Below are 14,496 nucleotides of genomic sequence, written 5' to 3' on the forward strand. Positions count from 1 at the left end.
CCTTGCTCAGATGCCTCTACCCCAACCCCAAAATCTGTGGCCAAAGGATGAAAATTCCAGCTATTTAATTATTTATTCTATTTAAATGCTTTATTTAAATGCTTTGCAAGTGTAGGACCCTCTGTGAAACCAATAAAATGCAATGCTCACTGTCTAAAAGTCACTCCAATCTTTTACTGATCTTTTACTTTTAAATGGAAGCTGCTGTTCAAATGTTGATTCAGGAGGGCAGTGTCAGCTTCTGACTTTGTTGAGTTTTTCTCACACAGTTTTTATGTATTAAGTCCACCAATTCAAGGTGAAATATTTCCTTTTTCTAATCCATGTATTTACAGGTATTTTTATACAATATTTCCCCCAAACAGAGGATAACAAGCTATGACCTAACCCAGCTGACTGGCACCCAGAATGAATCCTTGCTGAGTTTCTCTAGCAGAGCTCTGAGCTGAGCACAGGCACTCTGGAGATCTTCTTTCACCAGTACAGTGTCAATTAAATGGCCATACTGCTCCTCAATGAATGCAGCTGAATTAATTATTTCCTGCTGTTCTTCATCCTGCTGATCAACACAAGAACATGGGATGAAATTTACAGCATCTCTTTCCAATTAGCAGCATTTTGAAGTCATTACTTTCAAAGGAAATTAAGCAAGAGTTGCTGTCATTAGTAAAGGGGATGTGAGATAATATCAATGAGATATATTATAATACATAATATATATAATAGATGATAATAGATAATATATATAATATGTAACATATAATATCTATTATATATATGATATAATAGATGATACATACAATAGATAATATATATGTAATATATAATATATATGTAATATAAATATATAATATAAATACATAGTATAAATATAAAACAATATATAATATAAATATATAATATAAATACATAAATATATAATATAAATATAAATATATAATATAAATATATAATACAAATATATAATAAAATATATAATATATAGTGTATAATATATAATATATAAAGGCTGGATGTGCACAGGACCAGCTCAGTGTCCCACTGGGTCTTGGTGTAGTGGTAAGGGAGCTCTTCCACATCACAGAAATGATGTGGAATCCCAAAGCCACCCCAAATCCTTGTTTCATGTCTAAAAAGAAGAAACTGAACTTCAAAAGTACTTACAAGGGGAACTGAGATTTCCTCTGACATGGGAGATTTTAGAACTTGTTTTTTCTTTTCTGGAACATGAGGCTTCACAAAGATAACATAAGGCTTAAACTCAGGAGTCCTCAAGAGCTTTATTGCCTGTGAAGAGAGGATTTGCCATTTGCAAAATGAGCAGCCACAAAAAGTGAAGAACAGTTACTCAGGCTGTTAAGATACTTGATGTAAAATAACCTGCAGGACTTACTTCAGGGACCACATCCACCAAACAAACCTTCCTCTTGGCCATCACAGATCTGATTGCCTCAAGACTGGTACCATAAAGATTTTCTTTGTATGCTCCATGTTCCACAAATCTGAAAAGTCAACACATTTTAAAATACCATCCAAAAAGGAATCTTTAACCACCCCCACTGACAAACAGAAGCAGCTACACTCATCCAGCTGACTGATGCTCAAACCTAAGAGAAGAAAGGGGATGTTTTTTTCACAGAAAACACAACAGTTGGCAAGGAAATGGACTCCATTTCTTCCATATTCTGAGAGACCAGCCAAAAACTCTGAGCATTTCATCTTCTCAAAAGCCCTTTATATTTTTCAGTCTACAATACCCCTTAAAAAAGTAGAATTATAAATAAAATTTGTTGCCTGTAACATTAAATGGAAAGTATTTAGGCCCAACTTTCACCAGATTAAATTCTGACCAATCATACAACTTAGGATATGAAGGCTTAAATTCTAACATGATCCCACTACTTGTCCTGTGTTGTTTCTAAATTGTTTCTCACTCCATTTGAGTTCACACTGAGTCCAGACTGAAAAAAGAGCTTTTTACTTGGAAAGCTGAGCCTTTCAAATACAGCAACTTTGCACCTGATCTTGGTATTTATAAGGTTTAACAGCCAATTTTGACAGTATTTGAAAATTAACTCACTTGTTTTGCTGCACATCTGTCTCAAATGATTGCTTAGAGACAAAATTGTATTCTACTCCCTCTTTCTCATGGCTTTTCTTTGACCTGGTTGTATCTAGAAGAGAATGACAAAAAAGAGGAAAGATCAGACTTTGCAAACAAAAAGCATTTTCTCTGCTGAGTTCCAATCACATTTCATCCCCTCAAACAAGGTAATTCCACACTGGCAAATTCCAAGTAACATAAATTATGATTCAAACATTGTAATTCTGCTACTAAGGGCAAACAGTAAGAAAAATAATTTGATGTACTTTTGAAATATACATATAATCAGTGGTCAAAACTCCAATTACCACTCATCAGAGCAGGCAGCACCACAATGTCAGCATTTGTGGAATAAAGCAATGACACAAAAGCCATTAAATTTAACTCACGTGGAACTGCAACACCATATTCCTGTGGGTTCTCAGACACAACCTTCTGCTTGAGCTCACTTAATTTGGCCCCTAAAGAACCTAAAAAAATAGAAGAAAGTGGCACAATTCTGTTTGGAATGAAATACTGCAAATGGAATAAATAATACAAAGTTCACACAATAAATATCAGACAGGAAAGTGCTTGAAGAAACCTCTACATGAAAGACTTCATGACCTACCACATTCTGCTCTAAGGAACAATATCAGGAATAAATTGAATATTTGAACCACTTTGGACAAACATTTGGCAGAGACTATGTCAAAAAATCTATCATCTTAGTTTTATTATAAGATACCCTTGAAATCCTGGGAAACTGGCTTAACACAGAGCTGTTCAGCACACTGAATTAAAACTTGCTACAAAAATTCTGTTAGATAACTCTAGTATCTGCTTGTTAACAATTGTTTTGATAGTGTAAGTATGCATGTGTTTGAGGGAGAGAAATGAGAAAAATTAGAAATGGTCCTATGCCATTATTTTTAGAAGGATCTGGTAAGTTTGGTTGGGTTTGGGAGGTTTTTTTGGTTTGGTTTGTGGGGTTTTGGAATGTCATTTAAAAGAAAGGAACAACTTCTGACCTAAACCAGAAAAACCCTTTATAAAAACCACAAGGAGCACAAAAACCAAACAAACAAAACACCAAAAGAAGCCTCTTGGAGTGCAGGTTATATAGGAAGGGGGAAATAACATGAAAAATTTGGAACTAACTGTGTATCTTACCAATCAGCACCACAAGCCTTTGCTGTTCACCAGGCTGCTGATTATATTTTGTGACTTCTTCATATGTGAGGAACTCTGCTGCATCTCCCTGCACTGCTTCCTTCCCTTCATTCAGATTGTTCTCCTTCTCTTTACGACTTAATCTAAAGCTCCTACGTAAGCCAGCTGGAAAGGAAAACAAAAAATAGATGAAAAACCTACAGTTTCAACCTTATTCATTGAGAATTTACTCTTGAATCCAAACTACTCTCACAGTTTTTTTCCAGGGATATAATCTCGTTTGTGAATGTATAGGAAATGAATGCTAATGTAAATAAACTGGATTTTCTTTTTCAATGTTAGGAGTGTTTTATAGAGGGGTGTTTGGGTTGTTTGTTGGGTTGGTTTTTGGGTTTTTTTTGCAAGGGAGGGGAGTGTTAGGCAAGAGGAAAGAGATTTTGGTTTCTCACCTATGTAATGTCCATTGAAATATCCTTCACAGTCACAGTCTTCTGTAAATTACAAAGAGGTCAAAGGGTTGGAGGGGAAGGGTTCAGGGAAGAGGAGAAAGGAAATATCTTAAACAGTGCCTGAAGTACAATTCTTGTTCATTGGTGAGGAAAGAAGTTTTCTACCCTGCACTCTGCACACACACTTTTCTAACACAGACATTCACAAAACCAAAACAAAAAAAAAATTTTGCCTTGGCATGTGGTTTATACTTTAAAAAAAAAAAAAAAAAACGTTGATGTTAATATTGCACAAGAGAACTTTAAATCCCTGTATTTATGGTTCCCAGAATGTGCTCTCATTTCAGTATCACCTGGGCTTGAGAAAAGGGAATCAGAGATGACTGAAATACCTTCCTTTTTATTTACTCATCATTGCTCATTAATTCTTTATTAGAAAGATTTAATGCTTTTGGCATACACATGTATGTAAAATAACATGAATCTATGTTAAAAAACACAACCTATCCCTCCTCAAACCAAAATTACCTCTCCAAGGCTCCTTAAAAGTATTTAAAATAAACCCATGATAGCTGCAAAACACTACACTGCAATCCCAAGACAAACAGAGAGTTCTTGTCACTTCCTGAGAGGGCTGCCTGGCTTGGGAAAATTTAGGCACCTTTGGACTGCAACAGCCACAAAACTCTACTCACTTTAAGAAGGTTTTGTGGTGTTCTGGAACAAGCCCAATCATAGGCAAAAAATGTATCAGCTTAAATTTTAATCCCATGAGGCAAACAAAGAGAGAGCTTTGCTTTTTACATGAATGACTTGACAGTATGTAAGCAAGTCTATGTTCATAAAATATTATTATGCCTACATTAATAGAAGTAGTAGCAAGATCCACCTATTGGTAGCTAGGAGAGGTGTACACTGCTGTTTTCTGTTGGGTGATTAATGGTTTCACCAAAGCTGAAGGAATAGCCAATACTTGGAATATCATTCACAAGAAGAATGTGTAATGTGAAGAAAAAAAAAAAAAAATCACAGCATGCAGAATTCAACCAAAAATACCTAATATGTGGAAAAGTGTGTGGTATAGTGACACATAAACTGTGTGGCCAACACAACTGGTCATAATGAAAATAACACAGAAAAAAGACCAAATGGACAGTGAAAATAATCAATTTGGATTGATACAGGTGTTAAACATTAAAATGTTAAACCCCAGTATTTCTTTATTTTTTAAAAAATACTGAAGATCACATTTAACTTGGAACTCTTTCAAACTCACTCAGACACCTACAGAAAATGTATATGCACACCATATAGAAGAAGAAACAAATCTTGTCTTTTGAATTGGAAATAAATTTGGAACTTATCACTACCTATGTCATCAATCCAAATTAAATTAGTTTAAAAATTAACTCAGGAAGAAACTGCTGCAGGAACAAGCTAGGTCTACTATTGCCTTTGCTTGAGGGTGAAAAAGTATTTTAGAAAATGCACTGATGGTTTATATTCAGAGGAAAACTGAGTTAGGAGACAACCTACCTTTATCAGAAGACTGATCATCTGCAGTTAGCATGAAAGGCAGAGTTGGGATGATATTAAAAGACTGACAAAGGACTGAATATAATCAGAGGGAATGGAAAGGAAGGTTCTTCTGGCCCAATTTGCTTAGCAAGCTTTTCTATCAAAAAATAATGCAGTAATATACCCTTATCAACTCATTAAAGACCTTTAAATTAAAATTTAGTATTGCAGCCTATTACTAACTGTCTTGAGAACATCTGAGAGAAAAATCTAAGTAGAAATCCTTATTACATGACTCTAACCACTGAATGTAACCACTTCAGAGCTGTAAAAAAGAATAACTGCTTAAGATCAGCTTCATAATCCCACATGAAATGCAGATGGTACTGCAAGCTCCAGTGATTTTTATCCTCTTTAAAGCTACAGATAAATTTCATACAAGCTTAGAGTCATTTCATGCACTTACAGAACTTTCTACTGGGTTACTCTTGCAACTCTCAAGTTTCAAACCATAAAAAAATGTGAACACAAGCAAATTTTAAAGCATCTATAGAATACATAAGGCCTCAGGTTCTTCAAGCTAGGAAGTGAGGGGCAGCCATGTATTGTGAAAATAGGCAGCAGCAACACTAAACTCTTGAAATAACAGGAAAATACTGAGAGGTGGGTATCAGCTAAGAAACCCCTGAAGGAACAGAACACACTTACACAAGGGTTTCTTCACAGTTCTGGGCTTCTGCAGAGTGCCAATTGTTTTTCTGTAAGTCAGTCGTCTAAATGGAAAAGAAAAATTTTTCAGCCATGTAAGATCTGAATGTTATTCATAGACCACTGAAAATAAAGAATGGAATTGTGCCTCTGTACAGAATTAGGACTGCAGCTCTGCATACTCAAAGTATCCACAGCCCTCCAGACTGCTTTGGACTTGTTACCCAGTTGGGGTGAAAATACAAGAAGAGAGCATCAACTAAAATGTTCTGCAGTGCTAAAATCATGAACCAGAGCTCAACCTCTAATCCCTCAGTCTTGAATTTGCTCAAAAAAGCAACCTCCTCTATGGCAAAAGCCTAACACCAAAAAAGCACCAACAAGAGTTGGGGTAAGCCAAGACTGATATTCTACATGTGATTTCATACACATTTATTTTCCAAGTGTTTCTGTCTGCACACTACAAAGCAAACACCAATGGCAAACAAGGAAAGCTATGAAGCTCATCATATAACTGGAGAAAATGAAGCTTTTTAGCACTTTCCTCCTAAGCATCTACTTTTCACTCTGGCATGCTCCTGCCCTTAATTTCCTGTGAAAAAAAAAAAAAAAAAAGCAGCATAAAATATGTATATAACCCTCACTGACAAACCTTTCTTGGAATTGTTTGGAGGGGATCAAGCCTGCTCTGAGGTTGGTATCTCCAACACGCTTCGCCTGCCACCACGTGGGATCATCCTGGCTGACAACTTCCAGGATGTGTCGTCTCTTAAATGGCAGCCCAGCCTCCTGGCAAGGAATGGCTCTGTCTTCTTTGGGATTATAGCAGAAAAGTGCCCTCATAAACACCTTGAAAACAAAGGAACACATTCTTTCTTCTTGTCTTATTTGGAATTTTAAACTCCGGTTTAATGGCTTTCCCACTGCTTACACTGCTAAGTATATTTATATATAAATATATATATTTTTGTATATATAAATATATATAGATCTATAAATATAATAATATTATACTTTAGATATAATATAATACATACATAAAATATATTAATATGTAAATAGAATAATATATTAAAATATATATAATATATATTTTATATTTTATTTATATAGCGAATAATATATATAATAAATTATTTGTATGATAAATAATATAGAAATAATATATAGTAAATAAAAAATTATATTTATAAATATAATATTATATTTATATATATTTTTATATATATATTCTTCATCTCTCCTTTTGACTACTTTAGAGTAGTCAAAAATACTCAAGAAGCTGAATCTGTGTTCTGACTTGTTCATTATGCAGAAAAATGAAGTCAGTTTCAAGCCCATACCCAGTAATTAAGTATTATCATTGTGGAACATGGGCCTGACAGTTCACACTCCACACAGCACAAAATACAAAAAAGCAAAAACATTTTAAAGATAAAAAAATTTTAAAACCCCAACAAATTTAGGAAGGATAGAAAACAACAAAGAGTTTTGGGCCAAAGTTGCCTAGACTGTCCTTAAAATATTCTTTTAATGTATCAAAATGTACTATTCAACTTTAAATATGAATCTTCCCAATACTCAACACATCACAGCAGAACTTTTAAAAGTGACCTGTGGGGCACCAAATAAAAATTCAGAGAGCAGGGGAGGAGAAACAGAGGCTGACAGAGGAATGTTGTGAGCCCAGCAGATCAGTAAATCACTGCAGATAGAGGAGGGTAAAGGAAGCACTCAGGTATGCTGATGCTTTAGAGGGTTAATGGGGTCAAATGATGAGTTCAGCTCTGTCTTGGTTCATTTGAGTGACAAAATGCCCCAAGATAACTCAGAAACACCAGTTTGAATTAAGTGAGCAAAAAAAGGAGAAATTTCTGAAATGCTATCAAAGACCAAGTGCCGAGATGATAAGGTACTTCTACTGAATAAAAAAAACACAGCACTTTAAGAAAAGAAACTGCTCTACTTTTAAGCTCAATTATGGGTCTGTGAGCCTCTTCAGTGAAACAGCAGGAATCTTGCATTTACAGGGACTGCATACATCCAAAACCACTCCAGTGTTTCCTCAAGGTGTGTGTGTACCTTGCTGTCTTTCAGTCTGTCTTCTTCTTTGATGGCTGGAATTATTTTTAAAGTTATGGATCCCTGGGACTGAGCCTGTGAAGGAGAGAAATATTTTTTACTTTGAAAGCAGGACAAGGACACAATGCAAGCCATTCAATTTCCAGTTTAGGAGGTTGTGTCTATCTCTTCACAGAACCAAATAATAAATAAACTAAATAATAAATAAACTAAATAGGCCAAACTAACCCACTGTATGACTTAATTACAGAGCTATCATGATATTCCAGGAATCCTCAACAATGTCTTTCCCACAGTAACTACTTGGCTAGAACACACCAGGCCCTGCATGACAATTCTTTCATTACCTTTTAGCAACTGCATTATTTCCTGGATTACAGTTTACAGGGCATTAAATACTTGTGTGACTTTCAGTCCAATATTAACTTTTTGTAGACTAACAACTTTAAAGTGCTCCTTAGAAAAAAATTGCTGTAATTTCCCTCATAGTGGTTAACTGGTTAGAGTGAAATGTCTACAAAGTGAATTCCTAGATCACCCAACAGAAAAGATCTTAAAATGAAAATGAGTGCTAACCAAAATCTGACTTATCTCTTCTGGTCGTTTGTGAAGCACAGCAATACCATTGACTTCTCTCAGTTCATCTCCAACATGGACAAGACCTGAGAAGATGGTGAAGTAAATTCAAGTGAGTTTTTTGCAGTTGCATTACACTTGTGTATTTAAAAAAATGCACAAGGCTTGGAGTCTATACACATCATATGAGCTCAGTTCAGCTTATTTAATAAAATCTGAATGATCACTGTCTTCAAAATGTCTTGTCTTCAGGTCAAATACTGCCTGAATTAACCCTGTAGATCCTGAATCTACACATCTGACAGGCTACACATTGAAGGCTCTCTTTATAGTCTATAAAGCAACCCCAGTGGTAACCTATCCCATTCTAGAGCTTGTTGGGATGATGTGTTCACAGCAATGTTCACCTCCCTCCACTGACTCACCAGAGAACCTACATCCAACTTCAGATTTGACATCTCACAGTTGCCTACTGAGATTCTGATAGGCTGTTATCTTTTGTTACAAATTATTCCATACATACATTAAACACCAGAGGACTGGTTTTGGACTGAATAACCATCATATTTAGTTGGAGATTGTTGCTCTAGATTTGCTTCTATAGGACGTGTGTGTGCATAACTGTGGAAATTTTTTAAAAAGGTTACAAATGCAATCTGGTATCAGAAATGCCTCAGAAATTTACCACTGCGATCAGCTGCACCACCTCTCATGATTCTTGCTACAACCACAGCTCCTGTCTGCTCATCCCTTCTGATGGTAGCTCCCTGAGGTGAAACACACCCATCCCCAAGAAAGCATGGTAAGAATACAGTGAGCAGTAAAACAAACAAACAAAAAAAAATGCCTTCTCAACAACTTGAGTTGTTGCTCTCCTTTACTACCTACTAGCATATACAAAAAGCACTTTAGCATATTTTTTCCTCAATTGTTTTGTGTTAGGAAATAAATTCCCCCATTTCTGTTTGTATTAAGTTAGTACCTTGTCAATATAATGCTTACATATACAGCTAGCAAACCTCCCTTTACATATATCACAGACTTGCATGCAAATTGAGGTATTACCCATCAAGTATGAGCTACAATATGAAAATAATTAGTATGCAGAGTAAGCATAATTGCTTTAACACATATAATCTCCTCAGAGATCCTGCTCCCTGCATTTCCTGGCATTATAAACCCAGACCTACAAATTTCTGTATGACAGAAATTTTTTGTATGACAAAGCATGTCATACAAAACTGTGAAGGCATATTTACTGAAGTCTCTTTTTAATGTTATTTTATTAGCTTCAGAACACTCCCAATTTTTGCATCCTCTCTGGTTCTTCAAGTACCTTTTCCATACTCACAATAATGCTTTTGCACTACAGAGTTTTATGACTAGAGATGTGGTATCTTATGTGTACCAAGGGTTCTTTATTTTTCACAAGCCGAACAATTTTCACTGATTCCTCATCAAAATCATCATCAAAGTTATTGGGTAGAGGTGGAAGGACTGGGTCAAAGTTCTTCTGTGCTACAGTGTCATGTACTACAAGCATTGCCTGCATGAAGGAAATAAGAAACTGTAATGTAATGGGATGATAACAGCTTCCAGTTTTCATGTTTGCAACATTAAAATCAACTTAAACCTCCACCTTTTGTACCCTCATGATAAATCCCAGAAGCAGAGATTTAGTAACTATTTACCCATCATGTACACTATACACTGGTATATGTTGGTATTTATAAATTACAAATTTATAAAAAATTATAAAAATTTATTAAAAAATTATAAATTTATAAAAAAATAATGAAGCTCAGCCTAAGAAATGGAGCCTCCAGAATGGAGGTAGACTACAGAAAGCAAAAGGTTGAGAAATGGTATTATTTTCTTTTCTGCTCCCTCAGAAAACATTAAGGAGAGGAGGGAACATGAATTCTGCATGAAAAGCCTTGTGCTGTGTCTTCCCAACCTCCTTCACACCCCAAAACCTGTGCAGGAAACCACACTGGAATAGAACTAGAGTTGGTAGCACAATTTCCCTTTCTCTTAGGAGCTCTCTGATTTAATTTTTCCATTACAAAACATTCTATTGGGATTCTGCAAAGAAATTTTATTAAGGTCCTTGGTTTGTTTTTTACCTTGAGATGTGGTGTTGACAACAGCTGAAGTAGCTCTTTTTCTTCATTATTCACTGGTGCAGTCTGCAACTCCTCTATTACCTTTAAACAAAAATTAACAACCTGGAAGTTAGAGAAGTCCCACTAAACAAGACACAGCTGTGATTTGTTAGAAAAGCAAGTTTGAAGAGTAGGAAAATAAGGAGACAAGAATTTTTACTCACATCTTCAACTAACCCTGCTGCACTATGTAAAACAGGAGTTGGACTCTGTCTTTCATAATTCCGGAGCTTTTCATGAATCTGAAAAAATTATTCAGGTATTACTACAGAGAGATACAAAATTTCAAAATTATACCTATACTGAAATATTCTGATATTTAAGGAATATGATTTTTATGAAGCAAGTGTCAGAAAAATAACTTTTCTTGGGTTTGGTTTGTTTAGGAGCCTTTTCTTCTTGCACATCCTAGTTTCACAGACAGACAGAAAAAATTTTAAGACTTAAGCAACATAAGGAAAAAAAAAAAAAACAAAAACAAAAACAACAAAGCCATTCTACGTTGTTTTTTAGCTAAGGGGCACTGTATCTGCATTTTGGCAATCATGGCAGAAATGTTTTTTTCTGAACAAAATATGTTAATTATCAACAAATGTCCTTAAGGTTTGTGCTCAAATGCATACATGCTGTGGTCAGTATAAATTTCTGAGGGAAATAAAAAAAACTTTAGCAAAGTAAACAGTCAGTAAATGAGGGAACAGGAACCAAGTAATCTGTAAGGCAAATGCATGTTCATAAATCATAAATGAACTTTTACCTTCATCAGATAGCTGAGACTCTTTTCACTGAAGACATCCCTAAGGAACCCCATTTCCTCTTTATGATTTGAGTCAGGTCTGAGCTGAGATGTCAAAAGGGCCAAAGTTTCATGCAATCCTAAATTTAAATTCAAGACAGAACAAAAGCTTTGCAGATACCATGTCTCATGGGACAGCCTTAACATCAGCCACTCTTTGAGTACCATCTTGGTGATCATTAGGTTTGCCTGGAGATTTTTGCTTATCTTCCATTCATTGGGTACCACTTCTTCCCCTTCTTAAGATGCAAACAAAGCTTAAGATATAACACACATCATATTAAGGCAAAAAACTACCAAAGGAATATACATTTCTTAAGACATTACTTTTGAAATTTCCCCCTTCATATTCTTTACCCTTTGTTTTTAGAACAGGGGTTCCCTCTAACAAACTCTGAGTTATTCAAGTGCCACAGCAGACATGAAAAATGACTGAACTGCTTCCTTTGTTGCACAGCTCCCAGCTCTACTTCCCAAAACTTAAAAGTTAATTTTTATACTATGATTTTAGCCACTGATCTGGTGAGAACATGCAGATTAATTACCTGAGTCTTCTGAGAGCACTGGCATAGTTTTGTTCTTAATCTTAAAGACAAATGTTCAACTGAAATCAACGCGATTGTTTCTTCTTTCTGGACTGGGATTCAGAGGCAAACCTGAAACAAGCAAAGAAAATACAGCATGCAACAAAAATAGCAATCCTGAATATAGTGAAGTCCTAGTACATCTTTCCCTCGTGTTCAGTTTAACCTGATTCAGTTACTCTGCTATGCAAGAAAAAACATGGAAAATATTGTTATATAATAACTGTATGGTATCTTGGATAAAGCTGATTCTGAAGAGAGCAGTCACTTCCATATTCTGTTCTCAAAAAGAGCTTAAGAGGGCCTAATTGTCTGAAAAGACATAAAATATGCTGAAAAATGGATGCAGAGCCATATGCAGAAGAACAGTGTGCAGGAAGACGTGACAAGATGTGCTGGGGCTTTCGAAAAGCACATTTCAAACCAATTTACATCACCCTGATATTCTGATGCAAACCACTCTACTATTACATGCAAGTAGATGTCATTCCATCAGCCTTGATCCTTGGTACTAAGGATGCTACAGCAAATAATCAGATGGTTTTATTTATTTTTTTTTCTTGTCATTGAGAACAAAGGACTCCAGAGCAATTCCATTTCAAACTGCAAAACTGAATCTGTGCTTATAATTGCCAGTCCAAAAGGAAACACCTCATGCATGACAGGACCTTTAAATCTCATTCATGCTCAGGAAATTCATCAGATTAATGCTTGCAGAAAAATTATCAGCTGTAACAGGACGCAAAAGGGATTTAAAAGAAATAGGAGATACACCAGAACTCCAACTCTCTGCTAAATGAAATGAAGGATGTTCCTTATGTTTCTGTTTGTAGAGAAATTAACCTGTGTTTTGCACCCTGTGTTTTCTACTGCTACACCTCATTAGTCCACGTGGGTGTCAAAACATTACTGAGCTGTCAAAGCAAATTATGTGAGTGTTGAAATTTCCCTCTGATTAATGGATCATACTCCAGTCTATTGCATACATTACACATTCATGTTATAACCTTTCAAAAGCATTTTTATTACCTATCACTTCGCAGAAACAAACATTTTGCACAAACACACACACAGAATTAATGCTAAAAGAACTGTATAAGTAATTCATTCAGCTCTGAATGAATTCAGAAACTCTGTTTCCTGCAGCATTGCCTTTAATTTGACACATTTTTAAAGTTTTCTCAAATGATCAAGGGAACTTCAATTGCTGCTCTGTCTTCACAGCAATGTGAGCTTCACACAAACTTACAGAAACCCGAGGGGCGGAGCACAGGGAAGCGAAGCAGCTTCCCCAGCACCGCCTGACAGGGCTCCCGCACCCCGGGACAGAATTTTCAGTGTTTTGCACCGAAATCGGTGACATGACGTGACAAGGTACAGAGCTACGCTGGGCCCCGCACCGCACTTCGAGACATCTTCCAGCCTTGCTTCCCGAGACGCCGGGCCCTGCCAGGGTCTCTCCATCTCCGCCACCTGGAGCCCTCCGCAGGATTTTCCACCACCAACGACCCCGAGACCGCAGCTTTACCCAAATCCCGCCAGGAAAATCCCATCTAACCCGGGGGACTCCGCCACGCTGAGGTCCGCGCCTCAGGAGGCAGCGTTAGAGCCCGGCCCGGCCCCACCGCAAAATGGCGTCGCCCCGGCCGCCTCTGGGGTCCAGAGCCACGCAGCGCCCCAGCAGCGGTGCTGCCGCCGCATGATCATTACCTGCGGGTTCGTGTCCAAGTCCAGACCTGTTCGGTGCTGCCTGCCCGCCCCGGCAGGGCGCAGAGCACCGCCCCGGCTCCCCTGTCCCTTGGTGTCCCCTGCGCGCCCCTCGCTCATGCGCTCTTTGCGCCGTTGTAGGCGCTGCCTCACTCGCTGCCCCCTCCCGATCTGCGCCGGGCGGGCGGCTGCGGTCCCCCCCTCGTCTGTCGCGCAGCCCCGGGGACACGCCACGGATCCGCAGCGTGGAATCGGGGAGAAAACACGGAATCTGCCACCTGCCGCGGTTTCGCCCCAGACGCGACTTTCTCAGGAAAGGGCACAACGCGGCCCAGGGGAGGTCGGAGACCCCCGGGCCGGGACTGCCCCTCCTGCTCTGGGCACCAGAGCTCCTGAGTCCCTTTCCTGCTGTCATCACCAGGGCGCTGACATCCTTAGGTTCTCGGAGCTGAAGATCCAGACCCCTCGCTGTCAGCCGGGATGTGGCACGGGAAGACTCGAAGGATACAGAATCATCCGGCGTGCAAAGGACCTCTGAGGTCATCAAATCCAACCCTTGATCCACTCCCCCCGTGGGTCCCAGACCAGGCCTTTTTTCAAATTTTTTTTTAATTGAGACAACTTTCACTTCTTTACAAAAGAAAAAGATAACAAA

The 14,496-nt window shown here is 37.6% G+C and overlaps 1 protein-coding gene across 5 annotated transcripts; it reads right to left on the reverse strand.

The window, feature by feature from the left end:
* Positions 1-306: 306 nt before the first annotated feature.
* Positions 307-14,463, reverse strand: MPP3 (MAGUK p55 scaffold protein 3). 5 transcript variants are annotated; one of them, XM_071728507.1, is made up of 18 exons: positions 13,845-14,463; positions 12,096-12,206; positions 11,512-11,630; positions 10,919-10,996; positions 10,716-10,796; positions 9,998-10,135; positions 9,275-9,356; positions 8,590-8,675; positions 8,014-8,088; positions 6,584-6,780; positions 5,932-5,996; positions 3,706-3,744; positions 3,257-3,421; positions 2,494-2,574; positions 2,081-2,174; positions 1,394-1,502; positions 1,165-1,287; positions 307-556 (listed from the first exon to the last, which is right to left on the reverse strand). In XM_071728507.1, the coding sequence occupies exons 2-18, from the start codon at positions 12,118-12,120 to the stop codon at positions 377-379; spliced, it is 1,737 nt and encodes a 578-aa protein (XP_071584608.1). In that variant the 5' UTR covers positions 12,121-12,206; positions 13,845-14,463; the 3' UTR covers positions 307-376. The 5 variants fall into 5 exon arrangements, with proteins under 5 accessions (XP_071584608.1, XP_071584605.1, XP_071584607.1 ...); XM_071728504.1 differs by having other exon boundaries at positions 307-559; XM_071728506.1 differs by lacking the exon at positions 13,845-14,463 and adding an exon at positions 13,384-13,398 and having other exon boundaries at positions 307-559.
* Between the last annotated feature and the right edge of the window lie 33 nt (positions 14,464-14,496).

Source organism: Heliangelus exortis, chromosome 29 (assembly GCF_036169615.1).
Source record: "Heliangelus exortis chromosome 29, bHelExo1.hap1, whole genome shotgun sequence".
NCBI classification, from domain to species: Eukaryota; Metazoa; Chordata; class Aves; order Apodiformes; family Trochilidae; genus Heliangelus; species Heliangelus exortis.